This window comes from Episyrphus balteatus, chromosome 2, assembly GCF_945859705.1.
Source record: "Episyrphus balteatus chromosome 2, idEpiBalt1.1, whole genome shotgun sequence".
Taxonomy (NCBI): domain Eukaryota; kingdom Metazoa; phylum Arthropoda; class Insecta; order Diptera; family Syrphidae; genus Episyrphus; species Episyrphus balteatus.
Window position 1 is genome coordinate 9,272,784 of NC_079135.1, and position 23,979 is coordinate 9,296,762.

Here is a 23,979-nt window from a genome sequence, read left to right on the forward strand (position 1 = left end):
ACTCATCTATGTTTGGAGGCGTATCCCAAGTTTGCTGCCCTATCGAAAAATCGAAATGGAGTCCTTTTAAGCTGAGAACGAAAAATGGAGCCCCCTCCGTTCAATACTTCTATAAAGATGCACATATGCCCTCGGATAGTACATAAATCCCATTTAACCACCAACCACCCTCCAATGGGGGTTGTACATAGAGCCTTTATATCTTGTGTAGAGAAACATGTGTGATGTGTGAGAATCCGTATGGACTTCGAGAGAAGACACATATGATGGCATATAAACAACTCCCGCACAGTCCCCGTGCCACTGTCGTGTTGCAATAAGGGGGGTCCAGGTCTTGGTCTACCCGTTCGCTGCTTTGTGGCTTTGGCATGGCGAAAAAGGAGGACTAAGGCGGCGGTGAACATGTTGCTTTTCGGGAATATCTTGATTCTTTGTTCCCCATTGCCGCAGCCAGGAGGACATGTAATCGAGAGATGCCTTGAATATGGAGTTGGGATATAGAGTCCTTGAGATTTTTTTGTTGGACTTTTTTTTCAACGAACAAAAAAAAAAAAACAATTATCTCCTCCATCTTTATGGAGTTGGTTTTGCACATTTCTTGGTTAACACTTTCGTTCGATGGAAATGGGGATAGAGGTTTTGTTGGCGTGTGTATAGTTTTTTTTGAAGGGGGGTTTTTTGTCTTGTTGTTTTTTGTGAGTCGACAAACAGGACTTCCTTTTGCCTTGAGGGGGATGATACCCTCTCTATGATGATGTTTATGGTCGGTCGGTGTGGTTTTTTGGGTTTGGTTGAGTGTAAATTGTGATGTTTTGTCGACTGATGATGATCGGACTTATGATTTATGTTGTCATTGTCCTTTCTTTTACGTTTGTATGATTGATGGACCGAATGTGTTTTTAGCTGCGAGGTATATTTCTATAAATATGAAGAAATCAAGGATATAGATGATTTTTGTGTGGTGGTCCTTTTTTGATGAATGAAGTAAGGGGTGAATATTTAAGTCCACTGTCGTTTGTTCAAATGGAATGAAGAAGAAGAAATCTGTACAAGGTTTGTAGGTATTGTGAAATCAATCTAGATATTAATGAATTTTGTGCTCGTTCTTTTAACTGCTTTTGTTTGTGGTGTTGTTTATTCATCATTGTTTGGATTTGTACTAACGAGAGATTAAAGTCAATCGGATGATTGCTTACATGATGAATATTGAGTGCAGGTTTAAAAAAATGAATGATGAATTATGGTCTTAGATTTCTAGGTGAGCTTAATAGAATTGATTTCAAAAGGTTTTGAATTTGTGGGACAGAAACAGAGTTTTTTTTAACATCTTAATGATAACCTTGAGATAGAAAATAAAAAAGAAAAGAGGAACAAGACTTTTCAATAGCATTCAATAAAACATTTGAAGAAGAATTTTTTTTTTTCAAGATGACTTTAATTCTAGCCTTTATTCAATTAATTCTAATCATAATTATCAATTATCAATTAAAATTGCATTGCCATATAATGAGGATATTTCCAAAAAATCTTAAATTTTAATAATCAGATTTATCGAAGTACGTATTCGAAATAAGTTCCGAAACTGAAATGACATCCGTTCGGAACTCAATTCGTCTTTAAAGTATATCCGTTGCCAAAACAGAAAAATAAAGCACACACTATTGCTTTTATTTTCGTTACAAAAACCACAACTATTTACGAGAACTTCGGAAGAAATTTAACGCCAAGCTTATAAAAATCAAGATACATTGTGTTAAATTCGAAACGGAATGTCAAACCAACGACGTGGAACAAACAACGTTCTTTTTAGTGAAAGGAGTGTGGTCGGAGTTTAATGAATAACCATATTTTTTTTGTTGTTTAACGTTTAACATATCAGTCGAAATTAGAAAACTGTATACAAAGGTCACCTAGTTTCATTATTTAATAAGGACAAGAAAATATTAAATTAAATAAAAACGTTGCGCATACGCCATAGTGACCGTTAAAGTTTTGAAAAATGTGATACAATTGTTATTCCTGTTAATGATACCATAGAAAAAAGTAAACCAATGACTAGAACTGACAAATTAAATATATGTATTGAAAGCTTTGCATATATATTTCAAAATCACGCAGCTATAGTTCAGAAATTTGATATTTATGTAAGTTTGGTATTTAAATATAACTGACATTTTTTTAACGTTAATTTTGATTGAATACATTTAACTGAAAAGAAAATTTGAGTTTAACTGAAAAGAAAAAGTGGTGTCGTAAAATAACGTTTAGAAAAATAACGCTGAATAAAAACCGAAGCGACGACGTCGATTTGACATAATTTCAATTTTGCAGCTTTATTTTTTAGGCATACTTCAGGTGTCTTTTGAAATTCACATTTAAATGTTAACAAATAATTCAACCAACAGTGAGTTGCAGTGAGGTTGTCGGGAGTTGCACGACGAGCTAAAGATATACATAAGTCAAAAGTCGCGCGATTTTTGGATTTTATTTTATTAAAACTAGAATTCTGTTTTTGAACTCAAATTGCCAAAAAACTAAATCTGCAAAAAATATCTTTTTCTTTTCAATGGAAAATCGCCTGCAGTAAGTTTGGTATTGCAATTCCTTATTGTTATCATTTCGGAGACGGAAATCTAAATTGTTCTAAATCACAAAAAGAAAATTTTACAGGAGGGAATTTTCAAGTTTCAAATTGATTGAAAGCGATATTGTTTTGCTCGTCGGTAATTCTAGTTATGTTTTTAATAAAGTTTTTTCTTTTCTTTTTAATAAACCATACAAACTTCCTCCATTTGTAAACACATACTATCTTTTAATATTTTTAAAAACTAAAACCCCAAAATTGGATATAGAACAATTCCTATACAATACGCACTTTCATAAATTAAAAGTGAACTTAAAACAAAATATGATGGGACTTAAAACAATCAAGAATACTCCCCGACAAACAAATTTGGCTCTATAAAGCTTTACAGAGGCAATTGTTGCTTCTGTAAAGCGTTATAGAAGCAAAATTGTTAGTAGGGTCGGGTCTCATTTTCAGAAGGCTACTTAATTGTGTTTATTGTTCTATGTCCCATTAAATTATATTATCTGCTGAAAAGAATTTTTTTAGTCAAAAACGCTTTTCAGTAGTAAAACTGCATCATTATCTCATTTTCGGTAAAAAGTGGATTTAGAACAATTTTGCTTTCCGCCGATGATTTCTTAAAAAAAATTCAACCCGACATTTTTGGAAAATGGAATTTAGAACTTATGTTCTTAAATGAATTCGGAACTTATATCCCTCGCATAAAAAAAAATTCCCTTCGCACAAAGGTGTACTTAATCGATTAAGGCAAACAAAACAAGAAAATTTCAACTGATTCAAAAGTAAAAAGTTAACTGACTACTTAAACAAGAGAAGTTGGTTAAAGTTAAAGGAAATGGAATTTAAAAAAAAATCGCTACTATACATAAGTGCAACTTCGACACATTTTCACATTTAATACTTTAAGTTGGTTAAAGATTCAACTTTTTAAATTTTTAAACAAGCACAAAAAATTACTTAAAAAAATATGCAAAAAAGTAATAACAAACTTAACTATGTATGTATTATGTAAAATGCCAATTTTGATGGGTTTTTATACCAGCGAATTTTATCGAAAATGGCTGACATTTGAACTAACCTAAGTTTTAACAGCAGTCCGAATATTTATACCTTCATATTTAAGCAGTGTTACTGTGTCTGTGGATTTTTATTTTGTTTATAAAATCTTTAAGTGACGTATTCTTATTTCTAATCTTTTTCAAAGTTGTCTGCTACTTGTCAGTTTTCGTTTGGTAAACTAGGCTTTTTTACAAGAATCATTTTTTTTTTTTTTTCAATATCTTACATATACATCAAGGGAGACGTCTTCACCTTCAATATCGACGCGCTATACCCTTTTTTTTTTGTTTGCAAAAAAAGATATTTCCATTCCTTGCCAACCACAAATTTTGTCACAAACATATTTGCATAACATCCCAAGTTAACTCTTAGCCAGACGATTCCGGAAGAATTACGACCTCGGTAAATATGAATTGGCATAGATTTATTATTCATAAATATTCCAGATAATATGCCGTTGAAAAAAAAACCTTTAGCCTTTCATGTGTAATGAATTTATTCGTCTTTCCGACGAAACACAGCGTTTTTTTTTCAAATTCAGCCAAAAAAAAAAATGTTGCCAACATTTTCCGCCATATCTTCTATGTCTAGGTAGTACTTTACCTACCTTTGCGAAAATTTGCAATGGCGCTTCCAAGTTAGGCATATGTAACAGCTCAGCACTGCCATACATCATTGTATAAGGGTATTCCTGTTTTTTTGGGCCTCCCCAAAAATATTTAAAAATATTTTTGCCGCGGAGTTAGAGATGATCTATGATTCAAACCTTCATACCAGACAAGAAGAAAACTTTGCTCTCATATTCAATGCGTGGCAATTCTCTGTCCCTATACAAACGCATGCCATATATCTCTCATCTCAACAAAACAGCAGGAAATTGCATACATTATGGGGATATGAGTGTGTGGCGAATGTCCTTCGTCGCGCATTCGGTCCAGATTGTAATTTGGCTAAGTGGTCATTCTTCATTTTAATGTTTCGAAGGGAAATCATATTCGTATAATGGAGATCGCGTTGATTAAATGGCCGCTGAATAGGTAAATATTTTTGTCGTATAACTTTGTGCTTATTCAATATTCTTTTATTGTTTTGAATATTTAGAAAAACATAAAAGTCACTAAAAGATAAAGAAATACAACAACTTGGTTAATTTAAGTGCTGAGAAAGCAAAGGGTCAGTAATTTCTTTGATTTGTGAGGACTATTAAAATTATAGGCTGATGTCGATGGTTTATGATGTGGACTTTGAAATTTTAACGAAATTGAGGAAGGAAAACAAAAATTAAATAAATATTTATAGAAAAACATAATAAATTAATCTAATATGTTTTAATTGAAGGAAATATAAATATTCAAGATTTATGAAGTAGGTTTTTAAGAGTCTTTAGAATTGGTGTTTCAAAGGCATTTCACACACAAAAGAATGTGCTTAGTAAGCTCTTTTGGTATTTTCTGTGATAAAAAGCTTATTTAAATAAAACATGAATTTAATGATAGGAAGTAGGAAGCCTTTTTAGCAAAAATTTTATCGTTGAAGCAGTTCCCAAAAGAATTTTTTCTTTTTTTTTGAAATGTTGTAGAAGATCAGAAAATAAAATAAATGTGTGTTATTAATTGGTAAGAAATAGAAATACATACATAGAAATTTTATTTTAATGTTTCAGTTTTTCTACAGAGCAAAAAATTACGTATACGCAACAGTGTACCTTTTTTACATAAGCGCTATCGATGAAAATTCTAATACGATTTGTATGACAAGGTATCAAACGAAAGAAGGAACAACGCCCAACATATATCAAAATAGAATTTATCACAACAAAAACATTACTGTTAAAAAGGAAGCCAAGTTCTCCTATGTTGAAATTATGCTGGCACAAAAAGTACTGAGATGTAAAAGTGTACCAAGTTCTAAAGTTTGGGTTCAAATTCGTATCAATAAAATTTTGATTGTTCTCTTGACAATTTTTCTTTTAATTACCGATTTTTAAAGTTATTTCAAAAATTGCCAAGTAAACAATCAAAATTTTATTGATACGAATTTGAACCCAAACCTTAGAACTTGGTACACTTTTACATCTCAGTACTTTTTGTGCCAGCATAATTTCAACATAGGAGAACTTGGCTTCCTTTTTAACAGTAATGTTTTTGTTGTGATTTCACTACTTTTTGCAAGGTATGGCTGTAGAATTGAAAATCTCTATATTTGATGAAAATTCAGTGAAAATGGGCGGTTGCCACGCCCCCTGGCTGAAATTCTCAAACTTTAAATTTTTTCCTTTGTATAAACTACCATCTCTACTATTCTACCAAATTTCAAGATTCTACGATAATCAGAAATGCTCTATAATATTTAATGAAAATTCAGCGGAAATGGGCGGATGCCGCGCCCCCTGGCTGAAATTCTCAAATTTTAAATTTTTTCCTTTGTACAAACTACCAGCTCTACCATTCTACCAAATTTCAAGATTCTACGATAATCAGAAGTGCTCTATAATATTTGATGATAATTCAGCGGAAATGGGCGGATGCCACGCCCCCTGAATTGAAAATCTCAAATTTTCGATTTTTCCCTTTGTATGCACCACAAGCCCTATCACCGTGTAAAATTTCAAGTTTCTATGTTAACGGGAAGTTCTCCATAATTTTGATGATCTGTCAGTGAGTGAGTGAGTGAGTGAGTGAGTGAATCAGTCAGTCAGTTACGGTTTTTGCGATTTTTGAAGCCCTATATCTCAGAAACTACTCATCGTAAAAGGCTTAAATTTTGTGAGGAGTTTGGTTTTGACAAGCTCTTCTAGCATCTTTGGTGTGGAAGTTAGAGGGGGGTCGAAAATGGCCTGAGTTGTTTCCTGTAAATAAGGGTGTAGTGCCAAAGTTGCTAGAGAACTTGGCTGGGCACTACCGTGCCCCTTGATTAAAAGAATTTAAGCATACATGCAAATAAAGTATTAGAGAGAAATAGACGATTTCTCTTTGAAATGGTAGTACAAATCATAATGTTGAAAGCTTGTTTTAAGATGGTTGTGCAAATGTTAAATTACTCTAGAATGTAAGATTTTGCAATATTAGTATTGGTAGTGCATCGTGCAAATAAGTCAAGGGCAAATTGAGGCAAATAAGTCAAGGTCGAAAAAATATTTTTTTAATCAAAAAGCTGTACAACAGTACTCATATTAAACTTCAGATTCAGACATATTTTTGTGATATAGAACTTTCAATTCTATAAAGGAAAATATCAATTCATACAATTTCAGTTTTTTTAAATTTATATTTTCGTTTTTTCCAAGGACACGACAAATCGCTCTTTATTTTATGATATCAAAGTAAAAACTTTACATGGTTAAGTTTAAATATTTATTTGTAGATTTTGTTCGTAACAAGTAAAGAGTAGTTAAACATTAGAATCATGTTATTTGTTTTCACAAACCATGTAGTTATAAAAAATACATATTTTACATAAACAGCTCATTAAATAAAAAAGAACCGCACGCTTCCGTTGTAAAGAAAAACTTTAAACCGGAAGTTCGAAAAGAACCACATTGTAAACTTAACCAACATCAACAAAATCAAACCGAACAATCGTAAATAATAATTTTTTTTATGACAGTTTTACGCAAAGGAAACCACAACATCTTCTTCACATATTCCAAAAGTCTAGTTCACATCAGAACCCTCTTGGAAAATCCTATTTGACATTCCTTTGTGGGAGAGTATCTATTGCTGGTATGCAAAAACCTACTCGTCTAACGTTTAATAATGTTTTTCTTTTTTTTTTTTTTTTCATTTTGACGTCTATTACAAGTGCCCGTATGCCAAGGGTCGTCTCCATTATATTTGCATAATCAAATGATAAAAGTCTGAAATTTTCTTAAAAATTTTCAACTGAATACCGTTATAAAATTTGATATACGGCTAGCCATAAAAACAACTTTAGAAAACAGAAGTAAGTTAAGAGAATATGGAATGGTGGTTTTTTGGGTAGAAGAAGTTTTTGGGGTTCAAATTGCTGTGCTTGGGGAAAACTTATTAATTCCACCCAAATATTCAAAATCAATTCAAAAATTATTTTTGAATAATGGAATGAGGATGAAATTGATAAATAATTGTTGTTATTTATGCAAACTGACAGAGAACAATCCGCGAGGATAGAATAAAAAAAGAACAAAAACAGGAAAATAAAATATTATGAACGTACTTCATATAGATTGGATTCAATGCCGGGAGATGTTATTTCAGTCAAGGGCTGGAATAACGTTATTTGTTTTTGTTCTTTAAATCTAGAATTTTGTTTATAACATTTTGGACACTGTCGTTGAAAAAGTCCTAATCAATTTCCTTTCTCACAAGGATAATGCAAATTAAACAAAGCAAAAAACTGCATTTCGGTCTTAAAATAACAGATCTCATCAATTCAATGGACTGACTATTAAATTCCATACAATTCCCACAAATTCAACATCCCTTTGCCACAGTTATTAAGTTTTATTCTTTTCATTCATTCTTGCTGATAACTAAATTATCATCATAAATTTTTATGAATCCGCTTAAAAATTCACCCCGCGTGCTACGCTACCATCATAGTGTCTCATACTTCTTCTTCATCAAGTCTCGTACACTATATACATTGTGGGGGTACAAATGTAACTGTGCTTCATGCTTATCGCAATTACAAACCGGTAAGCAATTGTACGCACGCGAGAGAATAAGGATTTCACTTTGCAAAAGATTCTTTTCAACCATCCCCAACCCTAAAACAGCACCCTTAAACAGGGTTAACTCTGTCAAATAAATTCAAGACGAACTCTTAGAATATGAGAGTTATAAATATCTTTCGAGTCTACTTGATATAGTAATTATGGAAGAATTAGACTTACCTTGTTTAAGCAGTTTGTTTAAAGTAACCTCAATAGAAATAAGAACACAAGCGGATAAGGCAAAAAACACCAGGCTAATGATAATGAATAACTGTAAAGCAGACGCAGAATAAGCATTTGGAGTAATATACACTAATCGCGAACACGTAACCGCTTTATGTTTCACGCGACAATTTGAAATATGAGTTTGCTGGCAAATTCACCTGGAAAAAGTAACTAAAATTTTACTCAACTAAAAAAAAAATAATTTGTAGATAAATTCGTGTTTTGTATACTGAGTGTAAGGAAATCGTGAGATTCATATTGAATTAATTAATTTTGACAAAAAAATAACCTTATCGTTGGTTATATTTTCTGTTTGAAATTCGAGGGTTAAACTTAAAATAGTACCAGCAAGAAGAGGTGCAAATTGACTATGAAGTTTGAGTCAAGAGAAGAATTTCCGGTGCAGCAATACAATATTAAAGAGAAAAATGTATAGTCTTTTATTTCCTCATCTTGCCTTATTTTAAATTGTCTCTGTAGATATGAGCAGCACTACAAGTGTTAAAACACCATCTTTATTTAATTACACCCATATTATTGACAAATTTCAAAACAAGTTTTATAACAAAACATGTTTTGTGACTGCTTACCAATACGCAATTAAACCAAAATTTTGTTCAAGATTTTGTCTTGTAAACGTCAAATCTTTAGATAATAGTGCCAATTATGGGAAAATTTGCATTTTCTAACTTATTTAAAAAAAAAGTGTTTGTTATAAATATTATCAGTTGAATTCCGAAGAGGAAAAGGTAATAATATTACAGTTCAAAAAATTTTTTTCTTAAAACTTCTATTAAAAAAAGTTCTTCGAAAATGAAATACTTTTTATTTTTTTTTCACAAACTGTAATACATATTGAAATTTTTTTTTATAATTTCAAATGATAATAAATGTGGCCAAAAAAATTTAAAAAATAAATGCATTTTATATTACGAAAAAGTTTTAACAAGGACATGTTAAAATTTTTTCAATAATTTTTTTTTTCAAAATCTGAGTTTCATTACCATTTTTTCAAAAATCCTTTCCTCAATTTACTCAATTTTAATTTTACAAATATGAATAAGCTTCTAGGTTTTTAAAAATGTATGTAATATGTAGGTGTTGCCGTTGTGTTCAAATAGGTTTTTTTGTGTTTGAAGTCAAATCAATTTGTGAGAAAATTGCATTTATCGAAAATTGCCCTTCACTCCCATATAGTTGTTTTCCTTTAATTGCTTAGACAATCTCTTGGCATTAGGAAATTTATGAAATTTAAGCAAAATTTGTGAAAAAAAATTTTGTTCACAAAAATCTTCAATTGATTTTAAAAAATCAAAACCGCAACAGCGGCAATTTTTAATCTATAGACTTTAAGGTATTTTTAATTACCGACGTTTAAAAAAAAAATCATCTAAATCAGAGCTGTTCGGCCGGGATCCCTAATATTGCCATTTTTTGAGCTTTTAGTTACTCTACTTCAAAATTAAAAATATTTTTTTAATTTTTTTCATTTTTATATGCAAATTGTGGTAATGGATTTAGTGTTTCCCTCTATAACTCAGAAGTATGAAAAACGTAGTTAGGGCCTTTACGAGATTATGGGCAGAATACTTGCCCTATAGAGCAATCTAGCCTTTTGACCCATTAAAAAGATAAAAAATTCTAAACACAAATACACAATCTTTCCCATACAAATCGTATGGGAAATAGAAATTTGCGATGCGGCGGTACTAAATGTTAACATTAAGGGCTGAAACTTTTACAGTATTTTTTTTCGTCATTTCCAACAATATTTTCAACAATGCTTTGAACAAAAAAAAAATTTTTTTTTTGAATCAGTCTAGTGTATATCTTTAAAAGATGTTTTTTTAAAGTCACGATATAAGTTCTTGAAATTAACTTAAACCTAGCTCTATAATATTTAGAAATAAAGATTTATTATTTTACATAACAGTGGCTTAAGTTGTTAGCTCTTCCGCCAAGTTAAAGCTCATCTTATGAAAGATTTCATTACAAATGCAATAAATTCAATTTCTCATTTTACAAAATATCCCCAACAAAGCTCGATACAGAATAATTCTCTGTATAAAAAATTCCAATTAAAAAAAAAAAAAAATCAATATCAGTAAAAATATTGAAAACCACAATTACAAATTGTCTGCCACCCGGTTTCTCGCTCCATCTATACTGACCAAATTAGGTGCTATGAAGCAACGAATTTAAAATTAAAAAAAAATAACCAAAACAAGCAAAAAATATGTACTGGCAGCTGGAATCGTAGTGGCGGCTATATGTTGGCTCTTTCCAAGCAATATGCATTTTGCATATTTCAAAAGGAAGCAAAACATAAATTCACATATTCCGGAAAATTAGAGCAACAATAAAATTTAATTTATCGCATTGTGCAAAAATTCCACTTACACATACATACTCACTCTGTACAGTATACCTACCCACCTAGTCGGGAATGGAGCAAATTTTCAAAAACTGGTCATGTCATTGATTCAGCATTTGCCACATAAATGCGGTAGAAATATAGTTATACGTGTGCAACCACAGAACAAAGAACCACTGTGCATCTTCCGGCCATATTTGAAAGAGTCCGCACAGCCATTCGCACAGAATGAAATTTTTCCTTTCGTCCTCTCAACATCCAATCCGAAAGGTATATCATTCTATCTATCTGAATCTGCTGGTGGTATCTAGAAGAGAAAGAGAGAGCGAAAAGTTTCCTCTTCGAGGTTTTATGCCATCTCGGTGGCAGTGACACAAAAAATGATATACGAACACTTCCTGGTCGGAAAGTCAAATGACAGGAAGTGTCATGCAAGTCTGTTCTGGTGAAGTAGAATTGGTTAGAGGTGAACCTGCCACAAACCAGCCAGGCAACCAACGAATGACTATCTCCACTCTTAGCGTCTGAACTTTGTCATTTTAATTTTTCATCTGGGGAGTACAGCGCACTCCTACTTTTTCCTCTGATTTTACGATGGGGGGCCTGTCCTGGAGCGCTTTTGTTTTGATTCGAGGAAAAAATATGCAATTCCAAGGACTAACTTAACTGTAATAAAATTTTGCAAACATCCCGCTGCCAAAAGAGCCCCAAAAAGTTGATCTGCGGCAAGGTAAGTGTAAAAGGTGGGCTGGAGACAGGAAGCGAAGGAAGCCCTTTTGAATTAACATTAAAAGTGCCGGTATAACAAACGACACGACTGACAGTGGAAATTTTCTATAAAGCTAATGGAGGTATATTATCCCCGAATTTCGAGGATGTTGAGCATAGTTTTTATTTTACTTCTCGCAAAGTGTTGAAATAGATTTATCAAACAGCTATAACTACCTTTATAAGCGAGCTTTATTAACGGGAATTTGTGTTTTCATAATAATTCAAGCAGAAAAGTTGACAATTTCGTGTAACGAAATTGTTAGTTTCAACTATAATTTCAAGGAAAGACTTATATAATTCGCGAAGGACATAATAATTTTGTCAGCAAAGGAGGAAGTTTTTTGTTCACTCAATTAGCGTTACCGCATATAGTTAAGCCAGGTATTTTAATGATGGCGGTCGGTATGGTCATGGAAAAGTTTGTCAATAACGAAAAGTTGGTTTTTGTTTTGCGGATGCACTTTTCTGGTTTTTTAACGGTTTTTGATTTAATTTTATCAGTTTTTTTTTTGTGGATGTCTATATTTAAATAAAAGTTGAAAGAATACAAAAAATTTGGTGTTTTTGTGGAATTTCGTTTATTGAAATACAATAGGTACTGCAAAACAAAAATGTCTAATATTTTATAAATTTGCTGGAGTCATCTGCTAAATAAAGTGTGACTACTAAAACTTAATTCAAAAGAAAAGTCTATAGAGACATTGGAACTTTTATCATTCTTCAAATTATAGTTTTCTGGTCTTATTACTTGACCCAAGTTCTGCTAATTTAGATTCTTTTTTTATTTTTGAAGTGAAAACTTCTTTAGTATCGTAGTGATTTGAAAGAAGATGAAACGAAAAAGCGACACGACTTCAACTTGTTATAACTTTTTTGTTTTAATAGATAGATGAATGAAATTTGTACTGTAGATAGGTAATTAAATAAATTATAATTCTACAAAACTTCAATTAATTTCATATTCAAAATTCGGAGATAACGGTAAAAAGATGTTCTTTTCCAACACACGTTATATCTTTTGATCTAGTGCACATACAAATTTGGTTTAACTTTAATACATGCTAATAACATAACCTTTTATTTGATGTATCACACATAACGTTACGTGCTCTACAAGTTACACAATCTTAAATTGAAAAAAATTTAAAAATACCTCAAAACACCTGTGGAGATCTGTTGGCGATGACCAGCTACCAGTGTAGGAAATACCGTAATTTTAGTCCGGAAATTCGACATGGTTGACTTTAAAAAATTCTAACTTCTCTTGTAGACATCTTTGAAATAAGATTTATATATTATTTTACAAGGTGAAACAATAAGCTTTTATAGGTTGTCAAACAAAAAAATTGATTTAATAGCATGAGAACATAAAAATAAATGTTTTTTTTGCTTTTTGGATGAAATTTCATCGAGTTTAAAAAATTCTAGCTCTTTTTGTAGATGTCTCATAGAATTGATCTAATACCTCGTAACCCACAAGAAGTCGATTTTGGACTAATGATGCAATTATATTTTTGAAAAAAAAAACCGGATGTAATAGAAAAGACCCTGTTTGCCTAATATCGATATTGTCAGAGCTACGCTTAATCAAAACCAGATCATTTGTATTGATTCTCATACATTTCATACTTAGTTTTTTGGCTCTGCTGAAAAATAGACTTTTCTGGGTTACGAGGTATTAGAACTACAGCGACGATATATATTTTGAGCTAAGACAATAAGCTTTCAGATGATATAAAATTTATCTAGGTTGTCATATAAAAAACATGGATTTGAAGGTGATAGAATAAAAATAGTTAGATTTTTTCTATTTTTTTTTTGCAAGAAAAATGATTTTTCAAGGTTTCACTTCTACCACGTGTGAATTGAACACATGATTTTTTTTTTATTTTACAACTTTTTTATGTATGCTGGCAACCCTTTTGCATCAACACACGCTTTTACTCATCCGGCAGTATTTTTATATTTACAGTTATGTACATATGTTGGAAACAAAAGAGTTCTTCCATAATAATAAATTGATGTTTTTATTTTTTTTTAAGACATCTGGCAACCCTTTGTTCATTCTGCATTTTTAATGGCATCCATAGTGAGCGGGCTACAGAATTATTTTTTTAATTTCGATGTATCCATCTTTTGCTTAGGAAAAGAATAGGTATTATAAGTATTTCCACTCAGTCAAAAATGTTTTGAAACCATACAAGGAGACCAAACCTTTATAGGTACAATGTGGCCTTAACCCTGTAAAGTCTACTTTATATTTTAAATTTTCAATACTCACTACATCAAAAAAGCAGATTTAACTGATAACAGTCAAAAGGTTTCCTAATTTATTTATCAAAAGAAACATTTTGCACACTCAACCAATTTCATAAAAAAAAATGTTACGCATACGCCATAGTGACCTTTTAAATTTAAAAAAATTAAAATTGATACAACAGCAAATTTTTTTTCATCGGTTTTTAAAATCAATCTTACAAAAATCTTTAAATATTTGTATTCCCAAATTATTTTTGTATTCTCATTAAATTACCTTAACTAACACAAACAAACTTTTTTTTTTGTTGCCTTTCAAAAAAAAGGTGTGAATTTACAATCACTACTACTACTCCACCCGACACGACACTACACAAAGACATTTCAAATAAACCAACATGATGTTTATTTAGTGTCATCCCTGATGGCACGACAGGCACCACATAAATAGCCCAAGTGAAAACAATCGCTTAACATCCCATTTAAGAGGTTAAAGTGTTTAAGCTAATAAAAATCATCCCCCAAGTTATTGTACGCGAATCCCATAAAAGGCTCGCTCTCACATCTATCTCAGTACTCTACTCAGCCTCCCTATACCTTTTTTTTTTGCTCTCAGGCAGGTCCTGATGCTTTGGATGCTGCTTCTGTTTTCTGTGTTGCAAAAATATTGTTGACGGTTGGTTGAGTGAAAGCCATTCGTGGTATTGTTTACATATTTTAGCCTCCAAAAAGGATTTACATTTTGACGTCGTCGGCGTCGTGTCGTTGTTTTCTGATGGGGGGACTGTGAGTACGGCATACGCATTCTTGTTAAATGAGCTCCTCGGGTAATAAACGTTGGAAAAGGAGGAGTATGGATCAACCCTTGCACACAGCAAATAACAACACCAGCCACAATATTCATAACTTTGGATACACAGATTGGGGTGAATTTTATGAAAATGGAGAAATTGGTTTTAGAGCCTGCGGCGGCTAACTGTGTGGTGTTGTATATGAATGAAATGGCTCCATCAATCTGCATACCTGCTTTTCTTTAACTCAGTCCAGCCCATTTTAGACGACAACCCTTAAGCTATGCGAATGAGTTTTAAAACATTTAGGATTATTTATGTTTTGTATTGAGCGAGCGGAAATTCATAATAATAATTTAAAATATTAGGGGATTTAAGGTTGTTATACGGGGAACAATTGAATTGTGGGATAAGCCAATAAGCTGTTTGAAATGTGATATTTAATTTTGGTTTAAATTTTTGAAGCTTTTAAGAACACTAATTATGAAGGGTTTCATTTAATAAAAATGTTTCTACTTCTCAGTTCCATGCCAATAAGAATAGACGTAAAATTCAAAGAAAGGAAAAAACTTGTAATAGGCTGATTTTTGGTTTACTAGATTTGGTATTAGAGTGGTTTACAATCTCTGAAAAGTGCTGAAATTTCCTCCGTCCGCTTGTACCTTTATAAGGAGTCAAAAGTAACAACATTTTTTATTTTAAAAATGGAGTAGCAGGTTTTATAAAAAATCATGTTCTACAAACTTGTAACTGAGCTTATTTTATACAAAATTGTCATATCGAGTTTTCTTGTATCACTCACGTCAAAAATTTCTTCTTGAAAATATCATTTTTTATAAGCTATTGATTTTGTCTTAAAGATTTTTATTGCAGGAATCGTTCAATGGGTTTTAAAATAATAGGAGGACTGTTATACATATGAGAGGTCGGATGTTGAAAATAGAGGTGCAAAAGCCTCCTTTTTCTTTTTTTTTTTATAAATCTCGTATTGATTTGTTTTGCTTTTTTCCTGTTTCCTTTTTTTGAGGCCTATAAGTATTTCTCAAATGGAAAAGAGGTTAAATTTCCTTAAAAGTGGCCTCAAAAAATTTTGTCATTGAAAATGATAGCTTTTTATTATCCTATTTTACGCATTTCAGCGCTCCTATACGAAAATTGTTTTCGCTCTCGTTTTATTAAAATTATTATTTTTTACTCAACTAACAAAGGTTTTTAACAATTAATTTTGTTCATTACTAGGCTAGTGATTTCAGTCGCAAAGTCAAGAAAATCGTTTGTTATGAACAAATCTAAGCTTATTATTCGAGAAATATTAAACATAATATAGATTTGGCTATGCGAAATTCCTTGCAAGAAATTAAATCTTCGTCATTTTCTTTTTTTTTTTTGCTGTAGATTTAGTAATTTTTGAAATAACATAAAAATAGCACTGGAAAAATAAAAAAAAATAAACAAAAAATCATGCAAAAAATTGTTTTCGTGACATGTCTCATCGCCTCACTGCACACTGGTCGATTCAGTACACACTACATAGTACATAGCTGGTCAAAAGTCAAAAAATAAAGTTGTTTTCAACATAAAAAATACCGTTAGGCCGAAATGTCAGAAAATGCTATTGATATGTATTATTAAATTCAATTTGTTTTTTTGTATAAAAAACAGTTGGATTCTATCACTATTAACTGAATAATGTTACGCATTTTTTTAATATTTTTAAGATGTTTTTTTTTTTACTTCATCGTGAAACTTTTATAATTTGTGTCTTGGATAATTACCTTTAATTTAATTAAACTTAAGTGCCGAAAACCACGGCAAACTATTTTTTACCAAACCGCTCTTTTTAAGGTGACCATTTATTTCAAGGAAGGACATTGTTCAAGTGTAGCTTGTAGAGCATGTACTGTTATGCCTGATATATGAAATGAAAGGCAATATTATCTCTTTGCGAAATAAGATTAAATCAAATTTTTAATTGCTTTATGTAAAAAGATATAACGTGTCAAAAAAAGGCCATCTTTTTACCGTTATCTCAAAAATGTGATTATGAAAATTATTGACATTTTGCCCAAATATAGGCATGTATTTTTCTATGTTTCCCATTAATTGGATTCATCAAAATAAAAAAGATATAAATAAAAAACGGTCAAAAGGGGTCAAAAACGGTCAAAAAATTTGGGAAAAAAATAGGTTTTCCCATTATTCGGTAAAAATCATTTTAGAATTCCAATTTTTTGCAAACGTACTTAGATCAATTGAACGTAAAAGTTCTGTTAGTTGGAGATTTTTTGCAATCTTTCAAAAAATTGTAAAAATAAAAAAAAAAAACTCAAAAATAACCCAAAAAAATAGCTGTTTTTCAAAAATGTATTAGGGCCCTGGAAACAAATCCGTTTCTGACCTCTAATTTTTGCTTTTTATCTTTCCATTTCTGTTTCTCAAGTTTCTGTAAAAAAAAAATGGACCTAGCTAAAATAACTACTTTGTCGATGGTCTACCCCTTGAATTTTTTAAAAACTTTTCATAACTATGTAAGAATTTATTTTTTTTTTTTATTTTTTTTTACTAATATTATGGTTAGGCATTTGGTTTGAGTTAATTTAAAAATAACTGACCACTGTTTCGTTTGCCCAGAAATTAACCAATAAATTTAGTATCATTTTTGATTGAAGCATACTTTTATGGGGAAGGAATCATATTCAGCAATAATAATTTGTTTTATTTTTACTCTGGAGCAACGGCCTATTAAATAGACTATTAGCCCGTAGCCGCAACGGCTGCGTCGGGTATATATGGCTTAGGGCTGGAGTTGCCTACTATTTTAACGACTTTGGTTCATTCAAAATGCTAGTGTAAAAAGGGCTTGGATGAGCTTTAATCATAAAACAAAAAAAGAAAACAAATACCTAACAATTTCGATTAAGAATTTAGCATTTTTCTCAAAGCATTTTTCACGTCTTTGAAATCTCGCATGGTTGTCTTTGTAACACACCCACTGAAAAATATCTAAATGGTCTAACATCAACTTACCTAAAATTAATTTCTGGTAGATATACTATCAGTCTGAACAATTCATGTCATCCCACATTAAAATCCTCGTCTCACCATTAAAGGAAAAACAAAAAAAAAAAAAAACAAAAACACCGAAAACAGATTTTCACACGAAAATCTGTTCTTGTCCCTAATTACACTGGCCAAATGACTAAATGATCATCTAGAAGCTAAAACAAGACGAGGAAAAAAACTAGATCGCGTGTAGAAATATGTTTCACCTTGTTAGCCAAGTCGAGCAAAAGCAGTCCCAAACGTATGCAGCCTTTAGTTACGCCTCGTGTGATACTCCCTGTTCCCTGACTCATCCAACAGAGCAGAGCAAGAACCATATCTACCACTAATGAGCTTTACAATGTTCGCACCATGTACGAGAAATGTCTGGCAGAGATATGACAAGCAGCCTTATGCTGTTAGAAAAAAAAAAGCGGAAGCGTTAAAAATCGGAGCAATATTAAAGTGTGGTGGTGGATTGGATAGACAATGGGCCGCAAGTCATTCCCCTCTCTCTGAAACATAGGAAGAATCCCTTAAAAATATTCCTGTTGACTCTATTACAATCGCGGTTCCCATGAGAACCCCAGCATATTCAAGTCAAATGATTTTGCAAAGTTCCATTCCATCGGAATAGCGTTACAAATTTTACTGAGCGAAGCGAATTCCTTCAGGCGACGCACTGCAACAAGGAAGTCAAGGGTGAATCTCATTTCGAAATGAGGCAAATCGAATTGTCTGGGTGTTGTTGCTGGGACACAGGGATGAATCAAAAAACACTAAATTCACAGATAATATGTCAATTGGGAAGAGATGTCTTTTTAACTATGTCATACAGGGATATGATGACAAAAACTATAAGGAAGCCTCACTCGGTGGCCAGAGAGTTGTTGTTTCACTAAATGTAAATATGTTTGTCAGGGATTTGGTTGTTGGCCGATTTATTATCTTGTCTCATGTGATTATGGAGATATTGACACCCGATTAGAACGCGTGGCCCATTGTTGGATTTCAACTCTCAGCTCATTGAAAAAAGGAACACAATGGAGCAAATATAATAAATTAGCTGTATCGAATTGGTGTTTTTTTTACAAATAAATGATTTATTTTCTATATTATTATTATAATGTATTCAAAATAATTCATGTTTAACTATTTTTATTTTTGTAGAATGGTGAAAAGGCATATAGACTTGTACCAGTCCTGAAAAATAGACGATTTTATATAAGAAGGTGGGTTGGTCCTCGTGAGACTTGTAAAAACCAGGTTCTAATTTAGTTGTATTTGATTTTTTGATGCCTGTACAGTTTCAATAATTTTTATATTTTCAAAATCATTAGAAAAATAATAAAACAAACTAGGCCTTAACCAAAAAATAAGCATGACCCGCTAAAAACTAACAGATTGCCATATTGTTTTACCGTCCATACATTTCATAAGGAAATCTTATTAAAATCAACGATTAATAAGGTTTTTTTAAGGAGATTTCTTATTATTTTTATAGAGAAAATCTTATTAAAATTTGACTGAAAAGTTGATTTTTTTTGCAACTTAGCACTAGAACAAAAATCGCGATCAATATTTTCAATTCAGGTTGGTTCAGGTGGTAAGGTGGGCGACTAATGATTTGAAGTCTCCAGTTCGATTCCCAGCCTGGTCATCGTTTTTTTTATTTTTTTGCAGATTTTAAAACAATAAGGAAAACCCGATTGTTTTAATAAAAACCATAGAGAAATCTTATTGTTTTTGTTCTATTTTATGTGGTCTATTTTTCTCTGTGTATTCCCTGTTCCCACGAATATAATTTAATGTAATGTAACGGGAGAAAATCTTAACTTTTTGATGTGAACTCACGCTTTAACGCCAGGATTTCAAGGAATAAAAATCAGGGTTCTGAGGAATAAAAGCCATTTAAGTAATCATCACACTTTACAACTTCACTCTGGAACGCTGAGCGGAATCTTCCAGAAATTAGTTTTAGAGCCCCTGATAATTATTACCAAACCTGTATGCTAAAAAGTTTGATTTCATTTGAGTTCTAACTAAGCCAAAATTGGAGCTCTCCTTTGTAATGAGTGTGCGAAGGCCTTTTTTTGTCAAAACCGGCTAGATGTCAGGTATAAAAACAAAACAAATCCCGCGAAGATATCGCCTGAAGGGGAGAAGCGAATGCTAGGGTATGGCAACTATAAAACACGTAGACTTATTATGTCAAGTGTATTCTACAGAGTGTAAACAAAAATGCTACTGCTTGTAAGCATTTTCATAAAAAATGTAAAATAGTTGTGTTTTTTTTTTACAAACACCGGTTTAAATGATTTGCCCACAAAACGAAGTATGCCATTTTTTTTAATAAAAGGAATTCTTGAAAACGAAATTTTGAAAAACGATCTTAAAAAAAAAATTGTTAGGTTTGCCTTTTAGATAATATTAATGAACACTTAAAAACAAAAAACTCATCAACCCGTTTTAGAAAAATGATTTAAAAAAAAAAAAAAACAAAAAAATTTGAAATTTTTGAAAATTATGTAAATTTTTCACAATAGAATTTGTGAATCTCTTCTGTACGAAAATGTTAGTTAATCGCTTACGAGGAATTCAGAAAACAAAAAAAAAGGTTCTATTGCAGATTTCATTAATAACGATTCAGTTTACTCTTATTTGCTAGATTACACATACCTACAAATTTTAACCAAAACTGTTAGAGTCGTTTTTCAAAAATAATTTTTTCTATTTTCTTTATTTTATAGGTACTGTTAGGTCATGTCCTAAAAAAAAGTGCACGACTGGTTGGCATGTCCTTGCTGTAGTAGTTGAAAGTATTTACTTAATATGTATTTAATTATAATTTTTGTTTTCTTTTTTTTTTTCTTAAAGTGATTAGTTATATCAATCTGAATATAAGTTCACAAAAATATTTACATTTTCCAAAAAAACGGCAATGCTATTCTTCCGTTATCCAATTTTGTTTAAAAAAAACTAAAACCGAGGTTTTGTTATACTCACCATGTTCATTACATCCACTTAATTTAATTTAAATCGTTAGAGCCGTTTTCAAGAAAACTACAATACCTCAAAAACGTTATTTAGAAGATATGCCTTAAAAAGTAGATAAGTAAATACATACATATTAAAAAAAACGAGTCTTGGAAATTACGCAAAAATCATCTCTAAAATGTTCCAAGCAAATCCATCAGCAGCCTTTTAGGCTCTAGCTCTATGTACACTCGAACATATTTAAGCACAGTTGGACGGCAATACCAAAATACTTTGTTAAACTTCTCTTTCATCGTAATGTTGGTTTTGATTAACACTTCGAATTTTTTTTTTGACACAAAACCAATGCTTTCTCTACCTATAAAGAGCAAATAAAAATTCGATTTCCTCTCTAGAGAATCACCTAAAACTAACTACCAAGTATGAATAAAATCTCTCCAGTGGCTTAGGCTGTAGCTCGAGGTACATACAGTCAGACAGAATTGATATAGACCCACCAATTTTTGGAATTTTCTTTCGAGTTCCATTTTTTCCCGATACTCATCACATTTAAAAATTGCTGTCTAATTGACTAATTCAAATTTCACTTAAATCGATCTAGTCGTTTGGAAAACAGTCCGATTAAAGAAAGGATCTGTAGTAGCAAAGATTTTTATAATTACATAACTGTTAGAACCAAATGAAAAATCTTATCAGACATTTAGTAGAATTTTAACTTTTTCATAAATGAATTCTTAATTAAATTTATTTTATTATAGTTATCGTTACACAGAGAGCGTTTTTAACATAGCTGATATTTTCTGGCTCTTCAAAGGTTATTTTCGAACCATTAAATTGAAGTGCTTCAATAAGTGAATCTAAGCAACGTGGAGTCAGTCGTGAGGTAAAAAAGCTTTCTGTGTGACGAAGCCTTAAATCATTCCGTTTGCTGAATTTTAAGATCATATTTTTAACCTTAGACATCATTCTCATTATTTAAAACCATGCTCTGTCTAATTATATTGTATAGTGATTTCATCCTTCTTTCTCCTTTAATTTGAAGATATTAATTAAATAAGTTCTTCTTATTGTTATACTTACGCTTTTAATAATGTCTTCAAAAATTGCCAAATTTTGCTGGGAATAAATACAAAATTGATTTTCTTTAACATTTATATCATATGGAATTCAATTTATTTTTCTTATCATAAATTTCTTACTATTTACATATTTTTTTTTCTTAACTATATTTTTATGGTTTGTTTTATTATTTTTAGCCTTAACAATTAATTTAAGTTAAATATTCTTTAAATACAATATAATTTTTATATAATTTAATTTTTCTATCTATTTTCATGGATTTGACAAAATAAAATCCAATTTTAACCTTTCGAAGGCTTTTTTCAAATAAAAACAGAAAATATTATTAAACAAATCTATAAATTGCACTCTGCCCACACCGACCTCATATCAATTTTCGTCTCTCTTCATCATCAAACAAAATATCACAAATGGAAGACAAGCTTTTATTATGCCGTCTTTTAACTTAAAAGTATCCGAAAAAAGGTTTGGATCACTTGGAGTTTCGTCGATTGTTGAAATCATCGGCAGATGTGACAGGTGCCGTTGCAGTTTGATCGCTTTCCTTGTCCTGATGGGCAGTCATGTGGCGAGTGAGATGATGGCGTTCCCGGAATGACTCATTACAAACTGGACATTTAAGTTTTTCCTCACGTTTTCTGCGATTCGGATCGCATGCAACTTCACTTTTGTGATGAGACCTCATGTGATACACCAGATCGCTTGTCATGCGGAAGCTAATATTACACTTGGCACAAACGTTCTGAGCGGTCAGGGAGAAGGTCGATGCAAGTGTGGGTGGGATTAGGGTCGAAAGAATAGCAGCTGCGGCAGGGCTTCGTACAATTCCACCGATATCTCCTTGGGGAGCAAAAGAATGCGCTGCAGGATTGGGGAACGGAAAGCCTGGGTAAGCTGAGACAAAGCCCTCAGGTGAAACACTAACAGGATGACGGTACATCAATTGCTGCTTGATTCGTTGGTTTTGAACGGCAAGTGCTTGGACTTGATTAACTGACTGAAAAGCTCCATTGAATTGGTATTCTGGTCGAAAGTTTTGGTAGAGTCCAGAATTTGGACGTGGTGGGGTTGTTGATATCGGCGGACTCATCGATGGGCAGCTTAACTGGTCGGGACTTAGCGGTGGAGGCACTGGTGACTCCAAACGATTGACTTTGGTAAATGCACTCTTTGGGTTCTCAGGAACGTCAGGTGTCACTATAATTGTCGGGTCATCATAAATTCTCGGGGGAGATCGAACTACCACTTGAGGCCCAGAATACCGTCGGGAAATTTCGGTATTGTTATTAAACAGTTCCCCCGTTTCGACATGCTGACGAGGTGACAAATCTGTCGGGTATTGACGGTCTCCAAGTCTGGCTTGTTTCTCCAACTGCTGCCTCTGCTTGATTCGATCATCGGGCATCATTAAAAACGCCACATCAAAAGACCGTTTCAACGACGTAGATTTAACACTCGTTGGAGCTGATGAATGATTCTCGGAGATTATCAATTCTGAACGTTGATGGTTATCCATTATCATGGTTCCACTTTATACAAACACACACTTAATGTCTTTTCTGATTAGATTCCAATTGAAATAAACTCACTCACGGAAGATTTGGATTAGATTTTTTTCGGAGAAGGTTATGTTACTCGGCCGGAATCAAAATGCGAACTGTCGCAGGGCTTCCATCTGTCTTGCCTTAAGTAGATTTTTTCGCAGCAACCCTCTGGTTTTTTTCCCAACTAGAATATTGTTGCACTCAAGCAACAATACACCCTCATCCCTTAGTTCTAACGCACACATGCTTCATTCTACTACCCTCGGAGAAGCTGGTTTCGAAGTTCCCAACATATTTCAGAGCAGACCTTGTTTTTTTTTCTCTGTGCGTTGAGTTCTGTATTCTGTGTGGAGCACCCCCAATTGTTTCCGAAGGGTAGTTTTTCTTCGAACATTTAAGGTATCCAATATTTTAGAAGTATGGCCATAATGTTGCTCTACATCTGGCACAAGGGGTGGAGCTCTCTGAATGTATACTTCATCATCCCCTGGTGTGAAATTTAAAGGAAGATGCGAAAAAGAGGCGGTCCTTTTTGCGCTGATGCCATTGTTTTACGG

At 32.2% G+C, this 23,979-nt stretch overlaps 1 protein-coding gene across 1 annotated transcript; it reads right to left on the minus strand.

The window, feature by feature from the left end:
* Positions 1–22,121: 22,121 nt before the first annotated feature.
* On the minus strand, positions 22,122–23,734 carry LOC129908963 (zinc finger protein 341). Its single transcript, XM_055985815.1, has one exon. The coding sequence runs from the start codon at positions 23,398–23,400 to the stop codon at positions 22,351–22,353; it is 1,050 nt and encodes a 349-aa protein (XP_055841790.1). The 5' UTR covers positions 23,401–23,734; the 3' UTR covers positions 22,122–22,350.
* Positions 23,735–23,979: the final 245 nt, after the last annotated feature.

What these genes read in the sequence shown, in the direction of transcription:
- LOC129908963 (XM_055985815.1), bottom strand. Translation starts at nt 23,400, where the DNA reads ATGATAATGGATAACCATCAACGTTCAGAATTGATAATCTCCGAGAAT.